The following is a 21,827-nucleotide window of genomic DNA, read 5'->3' on the forward strand; positions in this document are numbered from 1 at the left end:
AGGAAGGTAAGGCAGGAAGATCCCCCAATTAACTCCATTAACATAACACAACAAGATGTATTCTGTCAATAAGCTGGGCCATTTCCAATTGATAATCAGGTCCACACGGACCTCATCTCCTTACTCTCGATTTATCAAGCACATCTTTTCTGTCCTGTCCTTGCAGAACTTGGCAGAACACACCGTTAAAGCAGTAGATAGCGAGCTTTTGCAGCTACGGGCAACTTGGGAAGATCAAAAGTTCTGGAGGTCAACCTTCTCCCCCAGAACAAATCACTGGATTTAATCAGGAGGATAGAGCACCTTTGGATGGGAAGAAATGTCTCCATTTTTTAAAGCATCCTATGTAGATACGATTTATATAAAGTCCTTGGGTGACTTCCTCACACGCACAGCTTCAACGTATAAGATTCAGTCCACATCTCTAGCTCAGAACTTTTTTTTTTTAAGATTTTATTCATTTATTTTAGAGAGAGAGCACGAGCAGGGGAACTGGTACAGGGGGAGGGAGGGAGAATCTCAAGCAGACTGTGAGCTGCGTGCAGAGCCCGACACAGGGCTGGATCCCATGACCCTGAGACCATGACCTGAGCCGAAACCAAGAGTCAGATGCTTAACGAAGAGTTGGATGCTTAGCCACCCAGGCGCCCCTCTAGCTCAGAACTTTCTATCAGGCTCCAGATCCATGGTTCCGAGTGTCTTCCAAGGGCAGCTCAGATTTGACCTCAGCACGCACGCATGCATGCACACACTCACACACTTCCTGTCCTACATCTAAATTTTAGTAAATGATATCTGCATACTCAGGTTCCGGAACCAGGCAGTGAAAGAAGCATACTTGAGGCACAGCAGGCCAGCTCTGGTTTGTTGGAATGTGGATTATTTGCACTTGCAGCCTGTCACTTTCTCTCTGGCCACGCCCCACAGGCTGCGCCTTCCTTCTGCACCACCTCTGCTGCTTCCTTCACCCGGCTCTGTTACACAAAGGCCCTCTGCCCTAATGTGAGGGTCTCACCAGCTTGATCGACAGAAATCAGCTGAGGGACTTTTGAAACCAAAAGATTCCCCCCAACCTCTGCCCCGGGAGATGCTGACTCCACAGGACCAAGGTGGGACCTAATCCACCGTGGACACCATAGAATTCCGTCTGAACCCCAGTGCACAGCAGGAGGGGCAGGGCTGCTTCGTAACTCCCCGAACTTTGGGACCCCTGTTCAGGCAGTGATGGTGCCATCTGTGTTTGTGCATGCTTGGGCACACACACACACACACACACACACACACACACGCACTGTGCACAGATACATACACAAGCGCCTATCCGTACACAGAAACAAATGTGCATGCACACGTACACACACGTTTTATACCTGGGGCACCTGAGCCCAGGTCATCCTAAGTGCATGGCTTTTGGTCGCCTCCATAAGGAATGTTCACTGAACAGTTACTCACTGCGCCCTGCTCCCTCCACGCCAGCCCCCACCTCCCTTCCTCCTGGCCCTTGCAGCAGGCTCCTTAGTGGTCTTTGGGAGTGCAGATCAGAGCTGCCAGAGGAACTCAACACCTTCAGTCACTCTGCAGAAAGCTTGGACCTCTCAGCTCAAAGAGCAGTGTTCACTGGGTACCTGGGGCTCACGCTGGCTCCCCCTCCAACGGCCACGTGTCAGAAGCACCCTTCACCACATGCACATCTTTATAGTGACATCTTTGTTCCCAGGTGGGATTCCTTTCTTAATCCAAAATGAAATCACTAAGTCAAAGGTGCGAATATTTTGAGGATCACTTTCCTGTAAGGAAATACCAGCTTACACTTACTTCCCCTGGAGTCCATGTGTTGGTCCATGTTACTGCTCCCTCACTAGTTTTGGAAATTATCATTAAAAAACAAAGCAAAACAAAAACCAAAACTCAGCTGATTTGATTATGTTCTGTTACTACAGTTTTATTTTTCAAGTCTTTGGTTATTGGCAAAATTGAGCATTTTTCACTTGTATTGCTCATTTGTAATTTTTTCCCCTCTGTCCTCTGAACTTTGGACTATTAAGTTTCATCATTCTCTACTAAAACCTTTTCCCGACTTAGTGGTCCCAAAGTGTAGTCACTGGACCAGCAGCATCAACATCACCCAAGACCTTGTTAAAAATCCAAATTCTCAGGGCCTCTCCCATACCAGGCCTACTAACCAGAAACTGGGGGGGGGGGGGGGGGGGGGGTAGGGCCCAGCCCTCTGCTTTAACAAGCCGTCCAAGCCTCCAGACTACCCTATCGCAGACAGAGTGGTAGAGAATTCATCTTGAGCCCAGGTACATAACGGGAGGGACCCACCTTGCCTGACTTAGCACAGAGGATGAGACTGCACGCTCTGGAACTAGCCTGCCCGAGTTCATAGCCTGGGTCTACCGGTTACTAGTTGTGTGATTTCAGACAGATGGTTTAACCTCTCTGGGCCTCAATTTCTTCAATCAAATGGGGACAGGGACAAGCCGCCACTGTGGACATTGAAATGATCACACGCTCGTGGGCCTGAGGCCTGCAATAGATGAGGTCGGATCTTCAAGAAACTTGACCATCAGGAAGCAGGAGGTCTTATAATAAATATAATTATAATGCCCCGTACTCTTGTTCCCACCCCCTAAAATTCTTCCTTCCGCCAACCCAACCCAGCCTTCTCAGACTTCACAGGTCCTTCCTCCCCTATCAGGGCTGTCAGAAGGGCCGTGAGACACAGCCAATATTGAGAAAAGCTCTTGAACTCATTTTGGGGATGCCACTTATCTCTAATGGTTAAAAATGGGTTTATAATTCTCATTTTTATAACATTCTATGTCTTAAAGCAGCCTTCTCATTGAAGGTTCCTAGGAGTCATTTTTTTTTTTTTAAAGAGGAGTTCCCCTCGTTCACTAAGTTTGTGAAATACTCATACGGCTAGGTTAGATGCATGAGCTCATGCTACTGTGGGTGATAAATCTTCACAGGCGAGAAGTTGCGTAGAGAGTTTCCCGGAGATTTGGACTCTGCTGCCACTTTGTAAAGGAATATCTCCTAGGGTCAGTGTTCCACGGAGAACGCTTTGGGGAATGTTGTCTTGCAGGAGAAGGAAAACCCAGTGTTGTATAAGAACATTTTATGTAGGAGAGAATAGAGATAGTTTTTCTCTTTAAAAAAGTAGCAAACGGGAGAGGGGCGGTGTTTTTTGTGTCTCCCCAAAAAAGACTGAATTTTCAGTGCTTTAGAAAAATGAATTGAATCCCCTTCTTCTGCCCCACTACACACCCTACATGAGACTCTACTGTGGTACTCATTTAGTATTTTCCCACAGGAGAGACTTGCCAAGTTTTTCCAAGACCAGGCAATTCTTGGAGAGCAAGGAAGCCATGATCTCTTCACGCTAGTCTCCTCTCTGTGAATATTTCCAGATATTGATCTGGTTTGCAGGTGCCTTGTACCTGGGTCTTCTCATCTTTCCTACTCAAGAGAATTGAAAATGCCGCCAACCTCACTTCTCTCTCTCTCTTTCTCTCTCTCTCTCTCTCTCTCTCCCTCCCCCCTTCCCTCTTCTCCCCCCTCTCCCTCTCCCTCGCCCTGTGTTCCCTCCCTCGCCCTCCAGGAACCTTCTGCATCATTTCACTGTGCACCTGTGTGGCTGGAATCAACTTCGAGCTGTCACGCTACCCACGCTACCTGTATGGACTCCCCGATGACATCAGCCACGGCTACGGATGGTCCATGTTCTGTGCGTGGGGGGGCCTGGGCCTCACACTAATCTCGGGATTCTTCTGTACCTTGGCCCCTTCTGTCCAACCTGTCCCGAGGACCAACTGCCCTAAATCCAGACCCGAGAATGGGACAGTGTGCTAAAAAACAAACCCATACATATATATATATATATAAATATATATATAATATACATATATAAAACAAAACTAACTCAAGATGATGCCAGTGCCAAGGTAGAGTTGAGTTGGCCCAGGCACCCGCATCTCGTCGGACTTTGTGTTGCCTCATCTCCAGGATGGGGAAAGCGTTCCCGTCATGTGGCTCTTCCATCCCTTCTTAACTTTTGGCTCCATGGTTTCTTGAAGACAGAACGAACATCACCCCCCCGTGGTAGTGTCCTGATTCCCGTCCCTCACAAGGATGGGGTGGTGGGCCGGGAAGGGACATGTCGCCAGTGGTGTCTGAAGCGGCACGGATGTAGAGAAGGTGGTGCCGTCCATTGGGCCCGCAGTGAGGACACCACCCCAACACCGATCATATCACAGAGAAACAAAGCCTGTGCGTAGTTCATAGAATGTAACCAGATCTTTGAGGTCATTTGCAGAGCCACTTCTCTTGACCTTCCTGTTCTGGTTCCCTTCCTGGCCCACCAGCGACACACGAGAAGTGGAAGAGAAAACAGCGTGAGAAGGAAGTTTTCTCTTCATTGCCAAACTTTTGGACCAAGCTTTAGAGGTGGGAAGGGGGAGAGAACAATGTGCTGAGAGGCAAATCCACGTCAATAAAAGGACACTTCAGTGGATGCTCAGAAAACCCAGTCTTACCTTCCAGCTGCCTTATACCCAGTTAAACAAGAGGCCGCCCTGCCCCTGACCACACCTGCCGTCCTGCTCAGGCAGACTGGAGCCTTGGAGTAACGCTGTGACGTGTGCGTGTGCGCGTGTGTGTGTGTGTGCGTGCGCGCGTGTGCATGCAAGATGACTCCCGGTGGTTTCCTTTTTTTCCTTTTCACCTTTTAAAATGGAAATACTGCATCATGACTATTGTCTCCATCATTTGTGGTGGTTTTGCGGCCCAGGGCGGAGGCCCAAGACCAAGGGAGAATAACGAAGGGGCAAGCCAGTGCGGGTGCCCGCTCCGTAGCTTCGGATCCCTGGCGTGTGTGCGTGTGGTGGATGTTCTGGTTTTAGCGTTTGTGTTGTATTTTTCTATTATTTGTAATGTGCAGCTGAAATTCCCAGAGGGCAGAACCAAGAACAAACCCATTGGGCCTCAGAGGGCCCCGTGGTCCTTCACATCACAGTTCTGGGATGCCGCAGGATTTAGTCCTGTGAATCTGGAAGTTCAAGACAAAGCTGGGCACCAAAGCCATGAGAGAAGAGGGGGAGCACTGTTCAGGAGGGAGAAGGAACGTTGCCTCTGTTGCTGTTGTACAAGTACGTACCAAACCAAACCAGACCTTCACTCCCCATCGTGGAAGCTGTCCTTTGTCACTGGACATCTACCCCTCTCCTAGGGGCGACCTCTGTACAGATGAAAGAAAATGGGTCACATGCAGAGAGAGCACCTCCATGTCCCATGGGCTCGAGTTTGTATGATATTGTGTAAATTAATGGAGAACTCTTGACTCTTTCCATCTTCTTCCTTTTCCTCTTGATATTCAAGGCCATGCATCCCCTAATAGCTGTCGTAGTGGCTAGCCCCCAAACAGAGGTGGCATAAGTCCAGCCCAGTGTCTCGGGCTCATTTGAGCCAATTGGCCCCGCAGGTGTTGGCGAACCACGAAGTCAGCCAGAGTCGTGGAAGCTGTAGGGACGAGCATCTGCTGGGAAGAGTGGGCAGGAGCAGCTGACAGTCACCTCGGGGACCTTGCGGGGGCTGCGCAGCCCTGGGGAGGCAAAGAGTGAATCCCCGAGCTGCACAGTCATGGGTCAAACCATGCAGCTGAGAATTCAGTTGCTTCATAATGAAGAGTGCTCGGGGCACTTTGCCAACAGCAGGCTCCAACAGCCTTCCTTCCCATCCAAGCACCTGTTTCGTCTACCTGTCTTCTGATCTATCTTCCTACCAGTCCCACCTTCCCTCACCTACTAACCACCTCTCCCTCTTCTGTCCACCAGGCTACCAGTCCTGCCTGTCTCCTCATCTGCTCTTTCTGACTCTGTCTGTGTGTGTCAGTGTGAGTGTGTGTGTGTGGTGTGTGTAATTCACATCCAGATAGGACATCCCATGTGCATGAATGGCCTGAATGTGGGTGTCTGTATATGCGTAGCCCTCTGGTGCATTTTCTGTGTGTTTGTATCAATATAACCCGGGCGCGGGTTTGGATGTACTACTCAAGGCTTCCTTCCCGGCAACACGGGGCAGCTTCTGCAAAAGGTCTCATGTGTGCGTGCCCCTTGTAAGGGTGTGCCGAGAGATGTGGGATGAGGTGTGGAGCAGGAAATGCTATTACCTTCCGATTGGGCTTCTAAGGATTTTTAAAATAAAGGATTTATTCTGTGAGAAGAGAAACCATTTTCAGGAAAACCCAATTTTTCTATTGTATGTGGAATTTAAAGAAAATTTTTCTTGAAGAGTTAGATTTCCCCCTTCGAGGCATACTAGGGCTTGAGGAAAATTGAGAAGCATCCCAGACTGAGAGGCCTTGTATCTTTCTTCCAAGTGTCTTGAGTGGGCTCCACCAAGCAGGGAGGGGCAGGTGTCCATGAGCGTCTGTTTGGGGAACAGAGGGCTTGTCTGTGACCAGACCCAAACTCCACCTGTTTCCCAGCAGGAAAATGGGGAAAGCATTTCTAGAGGGGGCAACTTGATATCGTTTAAACTTTTCTTAAGTAGCCATGTTTGAAGATACTGCCTCACCGAACTGTGACTATTTATATCTTCTTTTTTTTGTCCCATGCTTGCCATAAATGGATCAGCCACTCTTTTCAGCTACTCATCTTTAGAATCGACCCTTAATACCGCTTATTGTGTCCCTTCAAAACCTTCCTGAAATGTTAAGAGATTCCTAAGAAAGAAGTCAACCACCTGGGCTTACCTCACCAACAGGAGAACGGGAGCATTGAGCCAGCCAGATAGGAACAGATTCACTCTGAGGTCTGATCCTGCTTGGGGCCAATAAAAAGCCTAAGCCACGTGGTCAGGATGGAAGCCCCGTACAGATGGCAGGTCCTTGCCTGGGTGGGCTCGATCCCTCCAACCTAGGGGTCCAGGTTAAGACCTGCCGCCCCGTGGTATTGCTGAGGCAGTGGCCTGGCTGAGGAAGAAGAAAGGGAGGGGGGAGGGAGAAGGAAGAAGGAGCCTCTGCCAACTTCACCTCATAGTAGAACCCAACCTTCGGATGGGATTTAGGGTTAGCAGCCTCATTAAAGCCCCAGCCCTGACCCCAGGTCAGTTCAAATTCCTTAACAGGTGTGCGTGCAAGTTCTCTGACCATGGATGTGTTTTGAGCTCCGTGCGAATCAGCCTTAAGCGTGGGGCCCATTTCAGCTTTCATTTCCTCCCTTACCCTATGAGACTGGGGATTCAGGAAAGTGGAGTGTCGGCCTGGAAAGAGGTCCTGTGTCTTTCTCTCCCCATTTTGGAGCTTTGGTTTCTCCATGTTTCCTTTTCCTCTCCCTCCACTCACTTCCACTTTCTTTCTGCATCAACTTGAAGTAGTTGATTAAAAGAGTTCAGGCATTTGTCCCCAGAGGGGCTCATTCTCACACTCCAAGCAGCCACCTTCCTCATCTGTTGTGGCTGTAGGCTTCAAAAGGAGGTCAGTAGCTTCCTGGCATTGAAATATTAAAAAAAAAAAAAAATCTAAATGTGCCTATTCCAGCTTCAGTCCTCCTGAAAGCCTCAGCCTTTCAATAAATACATCCTCTCAGCTTCAGGGATCACAAAGTCAGGAAGACTCAACATCTCCGCCAAATCATGACAAAGCCTTCCTTGATCATGTGTCCATATGCAGCACCCTGAGCCCATTCTGGCATCTTCTCTCGTTGGGGGCGAGTGGCTCCACCTAATAATGCTTGCCTTTCCTTTGATAAGGGAAGACGATCTCCTGGAACTCCTGAGTATGGGTCCTACCTCGTAATAGTCCTCCACGGTCGTGAGAAGAGGTCTGAAATGAACCATGCATTGTTGTTCTGATTTAATGGGGGATGTGCTGCTTAGGTCCCTAAAGCTGCCCCCCCCGGAGTCAGGCTCAGCGTAATGAAATCAAGCACCCAGAGGCATTGACTCTGTCTTCACCTGGCTTATTCTGGGAGCCTTAACTAACTGGTTTTCAAGTGTCTGAGGGAAAGGAGTGGAAAGAAATACACTCTGGTCATCTTTGGTGTGGTTTGTGAGGGTTCCTTGGGTGATTCTCGCAGCTAAAGGGACGCTGCCTTTTCGGAAACTGTTCCTCCTTGCTCCAGGGGCCAACCATCCCAGTGGACAAATGCAGCCCTCTGAGTCTAGGGAGAGGTGATTTCACCATATTTAGAAATCACGGGTGCCTCCCAGCCAGGTTGGCTCCTGTGCTGTCTTCTAGCTGGTATCCGGCAGAGTAAAGGAACAGGCTTTTGAACAAGCCCACCAGAGTTGATAGACACAAAAGATCCTGGTGTCTCTCAAAGCAGTCAGCTTGGTGGGCTGTGTTTTTACTCTTCCCATTGAGGCCCCCATGGTGCAAAATATTTCTTAAGCATTATTGTTAGTTCTTAGACGACGCTATTATTGGCTATTGGGTTACCTTTTCTGAATAATAGGAAACTGTAGAAAATTAGAAAAATAGAAAACAACAGCAACAAAAAGACTAAAGGATTGTTTATAATTCCATCACTCAGGGGCATCCTGATGGTCACAGCTCCAGCAGCTTCCAGCAACTTCTGGTTGTCTTAAAGGCTGGCAGCCGGGGCTAGGGGTGTAGTCCCAGACTGCAGAACCACACTGGTCTGCGTGGACTTGACCCCGTGTTCCTAGCAGAAGGAGACCGCAAAGAGACTTTTTGGAAAAAGGTCAGTGCCAGAGCTTAGGGATGGGCAGAACAGAATGAAGAGATTCCTCCTTTGGGAATTTTTTTTTTTCCTTTTCTCCTTTTTTTTTTTTTAGAGCTATCTCAATCTAACTGTAGGTGTAAGGGCACGGAAGCCAGAGTAACTCACCGATTAAGCTATGCCCTATAGCACAGTTACTGTAAAGTTCATTTCAGCTCTGCACTAAAATGATTTGTGACTCGGGGCACTGGGTCTTCTCCATACTTGAACTTCCTCATCCACAGAATGAGGACACTTTACCTCATGGCATGTTAGGGTGACAAAGAAATGGCAAAGTGATTTGCAAACATGACGTGTCACATGAATTATGCACCATTCAAATGATGCGGCGGCAGCAGAGCCCCCGCCTGCGTGGAATTCTTCCGTGTGGTGTCTGGGCCTCACTGCTGAAAGGACAATTGAGAGTGAGCGGTCACCTTGGCCACCAAACAGGACTGTCCCTATCCAGCTTCAGCACGTGGGATTCTAGTCTATCATTTGGGTCCCTCACAGAGGTTGGCTCCTTAATTTACCCATTCTCAGGCTTCCTGCCTTTGGTCCAAAGCCAATTTTGCAAAGGGCACTCTTAATCCTTCCTGATTATTCCCAGAGGTCATGGAATGAGTAAACCATATGAAGCAAATAGCATATACGAGATAAAACAGTTAACTATTAAGCAACGGCCAATGCCTTTTTTTTTTTCTTCTTTCCTGTAAACACTGATTTGTAGCTGTACGTGCCCTACTGGTGGGAGCAGATCAGGCTCTGAAACATTTTAATGGTCTTTTAAGTTTAAGATGGGAACAAGTTTCAAAGAACTGGAATCTTCTTTCTCTTGTCAGTTGGTGAAGCAGATGGCTTCATCGAAAGCATATGGGTTCTCATAGGAAGTCCTTTGGATGGTGCATTCACTAGGAGATGTTCTGGGTGTGATCCTATTGGGGAAAAACCAAATCCTAAGTTCTAGACAAGAATGTACTTCCAAAAGGGTCTGCACACTTTCTGCTTTGCAGGGGATCTGGTTTCAGTGTGACAGTGAGACCTTCTCTAAGGCAAGTCCAGGTCCTTGCTCACTGTAGGCGTAGAGGCCGACCAGGAATGGGGGGACTACCCAACTATAGGGGGTGTTTGTTCACCACTGAGAAGCAGAAAACGGGGTGTAAGCATGGGGCGTGCACACAGCAGTAGCTCAGACCTGGCCTGACTTCGACAGATGCTGACTTCGGCCACCGCGGTCCTGTTCTTCATTTCCAAGGATTGGGTGTTGCTTCTTGGGGGAACTCTCTGTGTCCCTCCCCACCGTCTCCCACGACTCCCCCTGGCCAAACCTTTCCCTTCCTTCCCTGGTCGCCTGGAGAGCCTTTCTAGCCTGAATGTGTCGGTATGTCTGTGTTGTGGATGTGATGATGCCTTTCACATAAGCAGCTCTCACTAACTCATTCTCAGACTCCTTTCCCACTTCTACCCATGGTGTGACTGTTTTAGATCCAAGACTCTCTGTAAAAATGGACAGATAAAAGCGGGAACTGAAAATAAGCGGGAGGGAATTGAGACTAAGCAAATGCATTGGTGGAGCCCTCAGTTTTTGGAGGACTTATGTAGGCTGCCCTAAAATCCTGACCCCGGGCGGGATTTGAAGGGAGGGAAGTCGTTGGCACAGGAGTTTGTTGTGGTTTTGTGTTTTTCTTTGTTTTTTTTTTGTTTGGTTTTGTTTTGTTTTCTGGTTGTTTCTCTGACAGTCACTAGTGTCTGCTTGGGACCCCTGGGTTCTAAGCTTTTTTTGCCTTTAAAGCAAAAATATATTTTCCTGAAGGTAAAAGTGAGTCATCAAAGTCTGAAGGGTGAAGGTCATCGTGAAGGTCAACACAAAGACCTGATCCTGGGTTCGCACTTGTAGCTTTGTCCCTGGCTCACTCGGGGCCTCAGGCGAGTCTCGTTACCTCACTGTCTCTGCGTCTTCTCGGCCACACGGGGAGCAGGGAGGCTCCTGGGGCTCCCGGGGGCACCACGTCTCCTCGGCCATTCTGCTGCTATTCTTAGAGGCTCCGAGCCCCCGCGGGTGTGCCCTTGCCGCCTGAAGGCCCGTTTGGAGAGTTTTACTCCCTGCTCCTCTTGCCCCTCTCACTCCTCAGAAAGTAACCTCGCACTAACAGCCAGTCTGTGCTCCAGTCCAAAGCCTTTGATCTACCTTTTTGTTCTCAGATGCCTTTTCCCACCCACTTTGCCGTTCTCATTTTACTATCCTTACCGACGGAGTTTTGCCAGCTGGGTAGGAGAAGAGTATCAGAGGAGAGGGCGCCTGTGAATTGCTTGTCATCTATGACTCACTGTACAAACCTGGTTTGCGAGGTCAGAAGCGGGGAGGCTGGCTAGGGGATGCTGCCACATCAGAACGAGGAAAGCACTGGGGGCTGGGGGTGGGGTAAGGGCAGTGGGCAGCAGCTGTGAGTTGCCCGTGGAGGAAAGATAAAGAAGCCTTTCGGAAGGGGAAATGGCAGAGACACCAGAGCATCCTCGGCAAAGCAACGAGACGGATCCCTGAAAGGCAGGGCACCCTGAAGTAAGGGAATGGGTAATCTGATAGCACAAGGAGCTGCCTCCCCTAGGACTGAGAAGATGAGGGGCCCTTGTGGGGGGCGAGGGGTTCACACCAAGCTTCCTTCACCTAACCCTCCCATCCACGGCGCCTTGCATCCAAACCTTCCTCCCTTCTGACGGACCACGGTGATCATCACCCTGGGACCGGCTTCAGGAAGGCGATTTAGACCAGTGCCGTCCAAAAGAGATAGAATGTAAGCCACATATGCAATTTTGAATATCCTAGTACCCCCCCTTTTAAAAGTCCAGATAAACAGGTGAAATTCATTTTAACACCTATTTCAACCCAACATATCAAAAATCATTATTTTAACATCAATATAAAACATTACTGAAATATTTTACGTCTGTTGTCTTTTCATGAAGCCTTTGAGATCCAATGTGAATTTTATTCTGAGAAAACACTGCAGTTTGGACCAGCCACATCTCCAGTGCTCAACAACCACACGTGGCAATTGGCTGCCAGGGAGGGCAGCAAAGGTTTAGACTCTTTGTTAAGAGATCGACTAGGACCCCCTCCCCTGTAAGTCACTCGGATCTCCCAGCCGACAGAGGCCAGAGGTTGGCTTTGGCCAAGAGTAGGGAGCACAGCAGGGGTGGCCAGGCTGCCAATCCTGGCCCCTGAAATTCCACCTCACCTGCCTAGTCGGAGGAGAGGACCATTGCTTGTCAAATACATATCACATTCTGCCCTACAGTGTGTCAGCACTGCCCCTGGGCATGGTGCCAATGACTCACCGAAGTTCTAGAGGCCAGAGCAGGTCACTTTCTTCAGCTACGGGAGCATCAACTTATCCCTTATGCCCACGTCCTTTATCTTACGATGGAGAGGGGGGCCAGACAGGCCTCCTCGTCGTCAAGAATAATGATCACATCATTTTGTCATCCAGTCCCAGTCACCTGCTAATAACATCTCACCAATATTGGGAGCCGTTTTTTTCAACCCCTTAATGTCCTTACGTTTGTATCTTAAAGTCAAGTGCTAAAAGGGGATGTACTGGAGAGAGCAGTGAACCACAGGCAAGGCTGGGTTTCCTAGGAGGTGGTGGCGACAAGTTCTGTCCCTTGCACTGGGAACTCAGCCCAGCATTGCCTATCTGTCCTCGCTGACTAGAGACCTTCCTTAGATGTGAAGAAACCCCTTCTCTTTGGGGTGGGGGTGGATGGGGAAGAAGACAAGTTGCAAGATCTTAGCACAGAGAACAGAATAAAATGCAAGCAGGCAACCCTTGGGCATTCTCAAAGCATTTCAGAGAGCCAGTATGACAAGATTTAACTCATTTAAAATAGAACGTTCTGAGCCCTATGTTACCAAGTGAAAGAAAATGAGCCGATTTGGTGAGTATGTTTTATATATATGGTCATTAGACAGGGACCGTAGCTGACAAAACTCTCGAACACCTGGAGTGTTTATGGTCCCACCAGATTATGGCTTGGTCAATATAAATTTCTATGAATTTACCTTTCATTTGCATAGTGCTTTCTGATTGGTTAGACAAGGAGTGGTGTGTACCGCAGGATTCCAACACCGCCTCTGCCCTGAGAGGTAGCAATTCCTGTGGTTATTGGTGCTAAAATAAGATTAAATATTATGTTAATTCATTCTGATACGATGTGAATAAATGTGTTGTTTAATCTTAACAAGAATGCTACATCTTATCAGATCTATTGTACTGTCTGTTCCTTCTCATAATTAATTAATTACAGGAAAGGTGATCCAAACCAGATCTTGAAACTGTTGTGCTATTCGGAGAGGTGAATTTAACAGGGAAGTGGGAGGGGGGATGAAAAGGGAAATTGCCAGGTTCCTGTGATTTTTGCAAGGACTGAGGAAGCAGAGAGCATTTGGGGACTTCACTGACACTGACTGCATCTTGCAATTTTCTTTTTCAAATTGGCAGAAATATTGTCTTTCCATCGATTGAAGAAAAAAAAAGTGTCTGGTAATTAATTAAATGACTTGTTCATGGAAAAAATAAAAATAAATAATCTGTCAGTTGTGGAATGTAAACTGATTAAACAATTAAATAAAGAAGATCATGTTGTGTGTTTTAAGTAATTGTGTCTGCTTGGTGGAGAGGGGGAAGTGCTGCAGTGTTTGGTAGACAGCCACATTTTCCCCTCAGGTTTTGTATAGAAAAAAGATAGAACAGCTCTTATGTAGACAACAGGTTGAAGACTAATCCTGGAGGAAACAGACCATAAACATTTCAAGTATGTGTAAGCAAGTACGTGCTTTCAGAGTTGGGTGAGAGCGGGAATTGGAGAGCAATTCAGAAGAGAACAAGAAAGAAACTCGTTCTTTTTCTCCTACCGTTGTCTTTAGTAACTTTTTGAAAAGTGCTTTTATAAGATGCTGGAATTCCTGGTTCCATTCTAACCCCTAAGCCTCTTTCCCAGCTATCAGTGAGGAGAGAAATTTCTCTCTTCTGTCTTCATCATCTCTGTCCCTCACTTAGAATCACAGTTCCCATCCACCCATGTGCCTTTTAAAAGTTGCTGGCTCCCGCCAGGGTAGGACAGCTCAGAAAGAAGACAGTGGGAGGCACGTGTGTGTTAAAGGGCATTATGTGTCAGTCGACATCACTAGTTTTAAGCAAAAGATACTGGCTCCATCTGGTGCAAGTGGAAAAGTAATTTACTGAAAAGCATGGGTAGCTGGAAGCCCATAGCACAGCAGGAGGAAGCAGCTAGACAGCCAGAATCACACCCCAGGCTAACTTGGACCCCTGCCAATGCTGCTGTTGGGACTCCCGGAGACCCTATGGGGCTGCCTCTGCCACCACCTTCACCGCGATGAATTCCCGGGTCCCTCCTTCAGATCAGAATCCCATGTGAGTGCACCATCCGAGGGGGTCCAGAAAACAGGCCTAGAGCCTCTTATTTCTCTCTCCGGTGGTAAGCTCCGCCTTCCACCAAGATCAGACAATTCTCCAAACACAGGAGGAGGCATATAATGCTGGGCAGACAAAAGGGGGGAAATGTCCATTAGAGGTGGGATCCCCGAGGCAGAGGAAGCATCCCTGAATGAGAGGTATGTTGCTGCATCTTTGTGGTGCGTCTGGATAGTGGCCAGGAGGGTTATGTGTCTAATCTTCATGACCGTCATCAGTGCCGTGGCTGACAGCCTCCGTCAAAAGATGTGCATCGGGCTGGACATTGTACACGAAGACCTGCATAGATTTAATCTGAAAAGGAACACTAATATAGGCAGTGGGACTTGAAAAGGAGAAGAGAAAAGGATTATCAGCAACATCTTGGAGGTAGTGGAACTAAGCAGTAGAACGTTTCAAAAGTAAGTACAAGTCAAAGGTAAGTGCCTTACAGAATGGGTGGGGGAAGGGTTGTAAATAAAGAAAAACTTGAAGAAATGGGAGGCTGGAATCCTAAGGGCCCCCTCCCCTCCTTGGTAGTCATGTCCCTTGGAAGAGAGAGAGAATGGAAACCCCACTAATGTTAAGAAATGAGCAAGGCCTTTCAACCCTTGTGAATCAGGGGGACTTTATGAACTTCTGGTCCAGCCTGGGTAGGGATGAGGGGGATTGGGAAGATGCTGCCATCAGGTGCTATGAATCTGTGCTGCAGAATTCCAACCTGAGGGGTGCGTGGAGGTGTCAGCAGCTACGTGAGGCGTAATGCCCGGATGCCCCGTAGACAACCTGGGCGGGGGGAAGTCACAGAGACACAAAGAGTCTGGGTCTCCTTTTTCCAGTGAAGCACAACTTTGATTTCTGTGTCTGATTAATTATGCAGTCCCCTGGGTTTGTGGGAAACACACCTACTCCCTCGCACCCCAGCACCTGTGCTTCCAAGCACAAAAGTCCCCCCCAGGATGAGCTGTTACATAATTGGAGAAAGGCAGCTCCGTGAACTGTGACCAAGTCCCCCAAACCTCCAGGTTGGTCCATGAAGGGATGCTGTCCTCCAGGAAGCCTCCCTTTCCTGAATGTCCATCCTGCTGCGTGCCCACCCCCGGAACCCCATGGCACCATGCTGTGTCTCTCTGATGGCACTTAGCGCTTCTGAATGAAATTGGTGTTTTCCTTGGGATCTCCTCAGGAACTGAGTTTTCTTGAAGAGCAGGGATTCTGACTTAACTCATCTTCATATCCCAATGACTAGTATGGCCTGGTGGGTAGGAAGTGCTCAGTAAAAACTGATCTGAACCAAACTAAAGTCTTCCCCCATCCACCCACCCAAGTTGGCCCTCAGTACTGGTGTCGAGTTCTTCTCTAAGTGGTATCAGGGTCCTCAAGTCCACCCTCAGATTCAGTGATTTGCTAGAAGGTCTAACAGAACTCAGAAAACCTGCTACACTCAGGGTGATGGTCTACAACGATGAAAGGACACAGATTAAAATCAGCAAAGGGAAAAGGTGCATAGGGCAGAGTTCGGGAGAGACAGGACACAAGCTTCCAGTCCACAATCCACTCTCCCTGTGGATTTATACGGACGGCACTTAATTCTCCCAGCACTGCTGTGTGACAAAAAGAGTATCGCCTGGCCCAGGGAAGCTCACCCAAGCCTCGTGTCCGGGGATTTGGGGGAGGTCTGTCGTGTAGGCATTGAGCGCTCTCAGCTTCCAGCCCATCCTGAGGTCAAACTGACACCCGATGGACAAGGCCTCCACCGTAAATCACAGTGTAAGCTATCTAGCACTGCCCAAGGTAAAACAAGGTGAGCCAAGGCACACTCATCAAGCAGGATATTCCAAGGGCTTAGAGGTGATCTTCCAGGAGCCAGTCAAAGGCCACACCTTCTTTGGAATGTGTGGGGTTTGGGCAACCCAGACCGGCAGAGTCAACCCTTTATTGTACACACCCTAAGTTCTGTGATAAGTTAGATTACACAAAACATGGTTCCTCTCTGTGTTAACAGCTCCTCTCCGGGTATTCTAGGTTTCTTCCTTATCTCCTTGACCCTCTACAGACAAGCCCCAAACCTGCCCTTTGCAGGTCACTTGCTGAAGCTCTTGGTCCATGGTCTCTTTCCCATCCCAGCTCTTCAAACGGCTCCATGCCCCCTTCACAAGGTGCTGGGGCGGCGGGGGGGGGGGGGGGGGGGAGCACGGGTGCTCGAGTCTTTGAGCAGATCTGGATTCAAACCTTTCTACATACAAGTTGTGCCACGTGGCCTTCTCAGCTGGTGTGCTTGCATGTACGTGACTGGGCACTCTCAGCACCACTTCAGAAAGTGAAAGAGGGGACTGTAGGAGATGCCTGGCCCAGAACCGTTAGCTCAGTGTCTGTCAGCCACCCCACACCCCTGCCGTTTGACTCCTCATTCTTAAGCAGGCTCCACATCCTACCCCCTTAGGAAGGCTTTCTGAACTGAGATTTGTGCAGTTTTAGATTCGCACACGTATCCCAATTGGTTGCCACACCAAAAGCCAGCGGACAGTGAACACACTGATTGCTTAGATGCAAACTCAGCATGTATTGTATTTAGCCACCATGTAGTCAATACAACTCTTCTACCTAGGCATACAGCTTTGTGCAATAAAATCATCCCTTGAGATATTTTTAACTCAGGAGAGGAGGACAGTCTGGGATTGAAAATACTCTTTCCCTTTGCGGAGGACTTCCTTTTCTAGGAGTGAGAGAAATGTTCTAGAACCTTGCCACTCCCATCACCGTCACCTGGGATCTTGCTAGAAATGCAGAATCTTCCATTTAACCCCAGATCCACTGAATCAGAATTTGCATTTTAACATGATCTCCAGGCAATTTGGATGCCAGGGTCTGGAACATTCACTTACCTAGCTACGTGATGTGAAAGTTGTTTTCGACACTTTTGTTAATCTCTTTTATCTAGGATAGAGATCACAGGAGGATTCCAAAGGACAATGAAAAAAATTAGTCCCAGTCTGAGGTTTCAAGCCACACCGGAACAGGTATTGTTTTAAACTAACGTCCCAAGGAAGATCCTTTCTGCTGGGTTTAACCCTGGTTCTTAGGGTAAGCACCGGGGAACAAGGCCACCTAATTAGGTTTTGTTTCTCCCAATGAGCAGGTGTCAGGCAACATTAACGCCACAGCAGCTGTGTCCCGGCAGGTGTGCGTAAGCCCACATGGTTTTCAGCCACCCTAGGAGAGCAGGCTCGCGGTGGCCCGAGGGGGAGGCTTTTGCTCCTCCCTCTTCCAAGGAAAGCCTGGACTGTGAGACCAAGTAGATCCAAAGAATGGGGATTAGAAGCCCATCACCCCAATGTCCCTTCTTTTGTGTTCTTTGTGAGCTGGATGGCAAAGACTTAGTTCATGATGGCGTAACTTACTGGAGTCAGACCACTTGCGTTCGAATTCGGTACCACCTGCTAATGGTATAACGTCCGGCAAGATCCTCAGCCTCTGCATGCCTCGATCTTTCCCTCGACAAATGAGGGTAATGGCAATACCTACCTTGTACAGTTGTTGTGAGGATAAAATGGGTTAACATTTGCCGCGTGCTTGAAACAGTGCTTGACATAGAGTACGTACTATCTACGGATTTATTATTACATCTTTTCAAATTTTAAATGACCTCTGTGAAGCCCCACTGGCTAATGAGACCTGAGCAGAAAGTATGACTGTGGGGCGAACTGTGAGGACAGAGCTGTGGGAAAGAGTGGAGGTGGCAGGAGATTTCTGCAGCACGTCCCCGTGCAGGTGAGGGGGATAGCAGGTGTGTGTGTGTGGGGGGGGGGGGATGGGAAGGCCTGTCTCCATGGGTAGCTGACGGTATCCCCAGCACATCCATTCCCCTTCCCTGATTTTCCCCCAGAGAACTCACCATGTTGACGATTATCATGATAATAGGATCTTCCTCAGGCTTTCATGCTTCATCTCCCCATTGCCCAACTTCTTAGGGGTTGGTTGAACCTACCAAGTAAAATGGAGGTTCCTTTCGCTCCCTACAGTCCTGAGAATAAACCACTGAGATGGACGGGCATTCGATCTTTTTGAACGGGCTTAGCATATCTGGCACTGAGGATCCTGGGCCAGCAAAGGTCTTCACCATCTGTCCCAGACCACACGCACTCCCCCGAAGATGGTGTGATTCCGGTGCTGTGAACTCAGAGATCACAAAGCATTTTAGTGGTTTAAAACACTTGGGGATATCATGACCAGCCTCAGATTTTATATGTAGTCATCACTGGCCTTCTTGGGGTCTCAGTCACAAGAAGGATCCTCTCTGAGAAGAAAAAAGAAACATTTCAAGAGACGTCAAAATATCAGGGTTCAATGGGGACACAAAGCTTTTCCTCTTTTGTGTACCCCTTCCCTCCAAAGGAATCTCTGAAGTTGGTTTTCTTAATTTTTCCAACAGTCTCCAAATTCCTTGGGTGTTTACCACCATAATTGGTGGTTTTAATAACCTGATAAATGTTCTAAAATTGTAGGCCTGAAAAGATAATTATCTCTGAGATTCATAGACTAGAACACGCATGTGTTGGGAGCAAAAATAAAATCAACTTTGATAATCTATATCTACAAGGTGAATGGAAGAATCCCCAAAAGGTACTGCTTTGGAATATAAAATGATGTCTATGCAAAGTAGTTCTCATTTATTCTGAACCAAATGGTCATAAAAACAAAATGGCCTTCAGAAAATACTCTAGCTCTCCAAGCTTGAGAATTTGGTTTCTGGCCCCTAGAGGTCTGCCTTTTAATATAACTTTTTTTTAAATGTTGAAGGATTGAGCTTCATCTACACTAAAATTAGGGCTAAGCAAAAATAAAATCTATCCTTAGCTATTTTGAAGGCCAAGTGTGGATTTATCTTGTTGAATATTGCATATTCTGGCATACGCATTTTCTTCTAGAATAACGCAGTTCCTCTGATACTGAAGAATATTCTGAAACTAAAATACACAATGGCTTTTTGCCATTTTAGAGGAAAAAATTTGATATGCCATCTTAGCCACACTAAAACTTCAATTAGAAGAACCAAAGGATTCTTACCTTTAAAAAAACTTGTTTTCATTGGAGAAAATAAGTTGCACACACACTCACACACACACACACTCACACACACACACACACACACACACGAAAGAAGGAAGAGGGGCTGTACTGCAATCTACCACCCAAAGAAGGTAATCACCAATAACGTTTTGACATAATTTCCTTCCAGCTCTTATTTTTTAAATCATAGTAAGCATGCTGGTTATGCAGCACGAACAATATACCAGCTTATAAAAATCAGAAGCATGCTCTTCCTTGCACGAAAGCTTTGACCTTCAGTCCTTCATCATATCATCTTCCTCCTGCAACATCAAAATGCTTTGGCTTGAAACGAGGCCAGACTCCAAGCACCAGTCCCAGACTCGATCTGGAAATCTATCTCAGTTTTCAGTCCTTCAGATTGCCTTCAAGTGCACGACAGTGAAGCTCTGCTTTTAATTTTGCCCCCTTTTATCCCTTAATAATTAGCACAGTTGCTCTGCCAATAGCTATGCTTCTAGTTGGCTTCTCCTCCATAATTAAATGGATTTTCTTATTAGAACTATCAGAACTTAAAAGTGTTGCTTTTCCTGTTGGTAGCCTTTTGGAGGATTATATACAGAATATTCTATCTTGGCCTGTTATGTCCCTCATTTCTCTTCCCTTCCCCCCTCAATATCTTGCTCTCTCACTCTCTCCCTCTCCCTCTTTCTCTCTCTCTGCACACACACACACACACACCACTGAGTCCCACCAGAAGACCAGAAGTAAGCCTGAATACATAGCTAGGAGATGGGGAAAAGCTGTTGAGAAGGACAATTAGGGTGTAGAGCATTCAGACAGAGTTTCTGCATATTTTTGTACAAAATGACTATAATGCAAATAGCATCCCCCAGATTTGTGCAGTGTACAACCTGGACAACATTTACAGTGGCCCAGTGATGCAATACCAAGGCTTCAGATTTTGGCCTAAATAACAGAAAGGCCTTCTTCCCTGAGCACCTAATCAAAAGAGAGTCCTTCTCAGTACTACCTCTGCTGCGACCACTAAGTTGTAGCATCTGCACCCCCGATTCATTGCAACACTGTTCACAATAGCCAAGATGTGGAAACAACCCAAGTGTCCATCAGTGGATGAATGGTTTAAAAAATGTGGGCTACACATAAAAGGAATATTATTCAGTCTTAAAAAGAAGGAAATCCTTTTGAAGGATTCACAACAACGTGGATGAACCTGGAGGACGTTGTGCTGAGTGAAATTAGCCAGTCACTGTCCAGGTACTGCATGAATTCCACTGATGTGGAATTTCTGAAGGATCAGACTCATAGAAGCCGAGAATACGATCATGGCTGCAGGGGCTGGAGTGGGGAGGAAATGGGGGGCGTGCTATCCAGTGGGTGTGCAGTTGCACTTCTGCAAGATGAATAAATCCTCAAAACCCGCTGTCCGATGAAGTACCTGGAGTTAACAGTATGGAATTGTACACTTCAGAATCCATTTGTTAAGAGGGTAGCTCTCGTGTTAAGTGTTCTTACCACAGGCGCGTGCGCACACACACACACACACACACACACACACACACAAGACGCAAGAAAACTCTGGAAGGAGCTGGATGCATTACCCCTTGTAATGGTCTCACAGGTGTTTGCCTGTGTCCAAAGCCATCAAATCATGAGTTAAATGTGTGCAGCTGTTCTCAGTTATCCTTCCGTAACATTGTGAAGAACATTAGGGGAGGCCTGGTGAAGTGGGGGTAAGAATTCAACTCCCGCCTCAAAATATTCCAAAATGGAAAATTGAAAAAAATAAAGGCAAGTAAACAAAAGGTAAGTCCTTTCCTGTTAGGCTTGAGCTCAGACCCTCGCTTCGTGCCTGGCCTTGTTGGCACAGCTGCACTCTTGTTCTAAGGCCTGCCCGCTGCAGGTGCGGGGGCGGGGGGTGGGGTGGGGAGGGCAGGGGCAGGTCTGTCTGAACTGGGGGCCACAGAGCCCAGCACGGAGCCAGCAGCAGGCACGCCTTGGCGTGTGAAGGGTGGGTGAGCAAAAGGCCAGCAAGCCGGCCAGTGGGAAACAGGTGGGCACAGGCCCCTGAAGGCAGGTTTCCGTAATAGGGCCTCCGGAAGGAGGGGAGGGAGGGACAGAAACGGACACGGGAGTGAATACCTTCGGCTTATCCCCTCTGCTTTTGTTCCATTTTCGTGGTTTCTGGAAACATTGAGCAAATGAACCGCCTTCCATTCCAGCTTTGCTGCTCACCACCCCCTCTTTCCGTCTGTCTCCTGTCACCAGTGGGAGGAGGTCATCCAAACCACGACCTCCCACGTGGGCTTAGAAAAGGCTCTCTCTCTCTCTCCCCGTGTCTTGGATCCGTTTTCCCCCCTTTCCCCTCATTCCCTCAAACACAGTCTTGGGATCTTAGAGACGCGTCAAAGGGGGAGAGTGTTGTATGTGTCGCCGCGGGAGATGGGGGGTGTGGGGGGCGGGACGGAGAATCTACGGAAATGGCCAAGTAACAGTTTTGCCGGCTATCTGGTTGCCAAGGTGACTGTGATTCTTCATGTCGCGGCTCTGACCAGTCTCG

General features: G+C 47.9%; 1 protein-coding gene and 1 long non-coding RNA gene across 2 annotated transcripts in view; one reads left to right on the forward strand and one right to left on the reverse strand.

The window, feature by feature from the left end:
- The window catches only part of TMEM178B (transmembrane protein 178B), a 336,563-nt gene extending 330,392 nt beyond the window's left edge, over positions 1 to 6,171 (forward strand). The window contains exon 4 of the mRNA XM_025854845.2: positions 3,608 to 6,171. Within this exon, the coding sequence (XP_025710630.1) occupies positions 3,608 to 3,858 (251 nt within the window). The 3' untranslated portion in view covers positions 3,859 to 6,171. The remainder of the gene's footprint in view (positions 1 to 3,607) is intronic.
- Positions 6,172 to 19,422: 13,251 nt separating this feature from the next.
- LOC141373825 (uncharacterized) lies at positions 19,423 to 21,695 on the reverse strand. The gene is made up of 2 exons (XR_012380155.1): positions 21,410 to 21,695; positions 19,423 to 19,569 (listed from the first exon to the last, which is right to left on the reverse strand). It is a non-coding gene; the product is annotated as an uncharacterized lncRNA (long non-coding RNA).
- Positions 21,696 to 21,827: the final 132 nt, after the last annotated feature.

This window comes from Callorhinus ursinus, unplaced genomic scaffold (genome assembly GCF_003265705.2).
Source record: "Callorhinus ursinus isolate GAN/ISIS: 27379988/994484 unplaced genomic scaffold, GSC_fseal_2.0 scaffold12, whole genome shotgun sequence".
Lineage (NCBI taxonomy): Eukaryota > Metazoa > Chordata > Mammalia > Carnivora > Otariidae > Callorhinus > Callorhinus ursinus.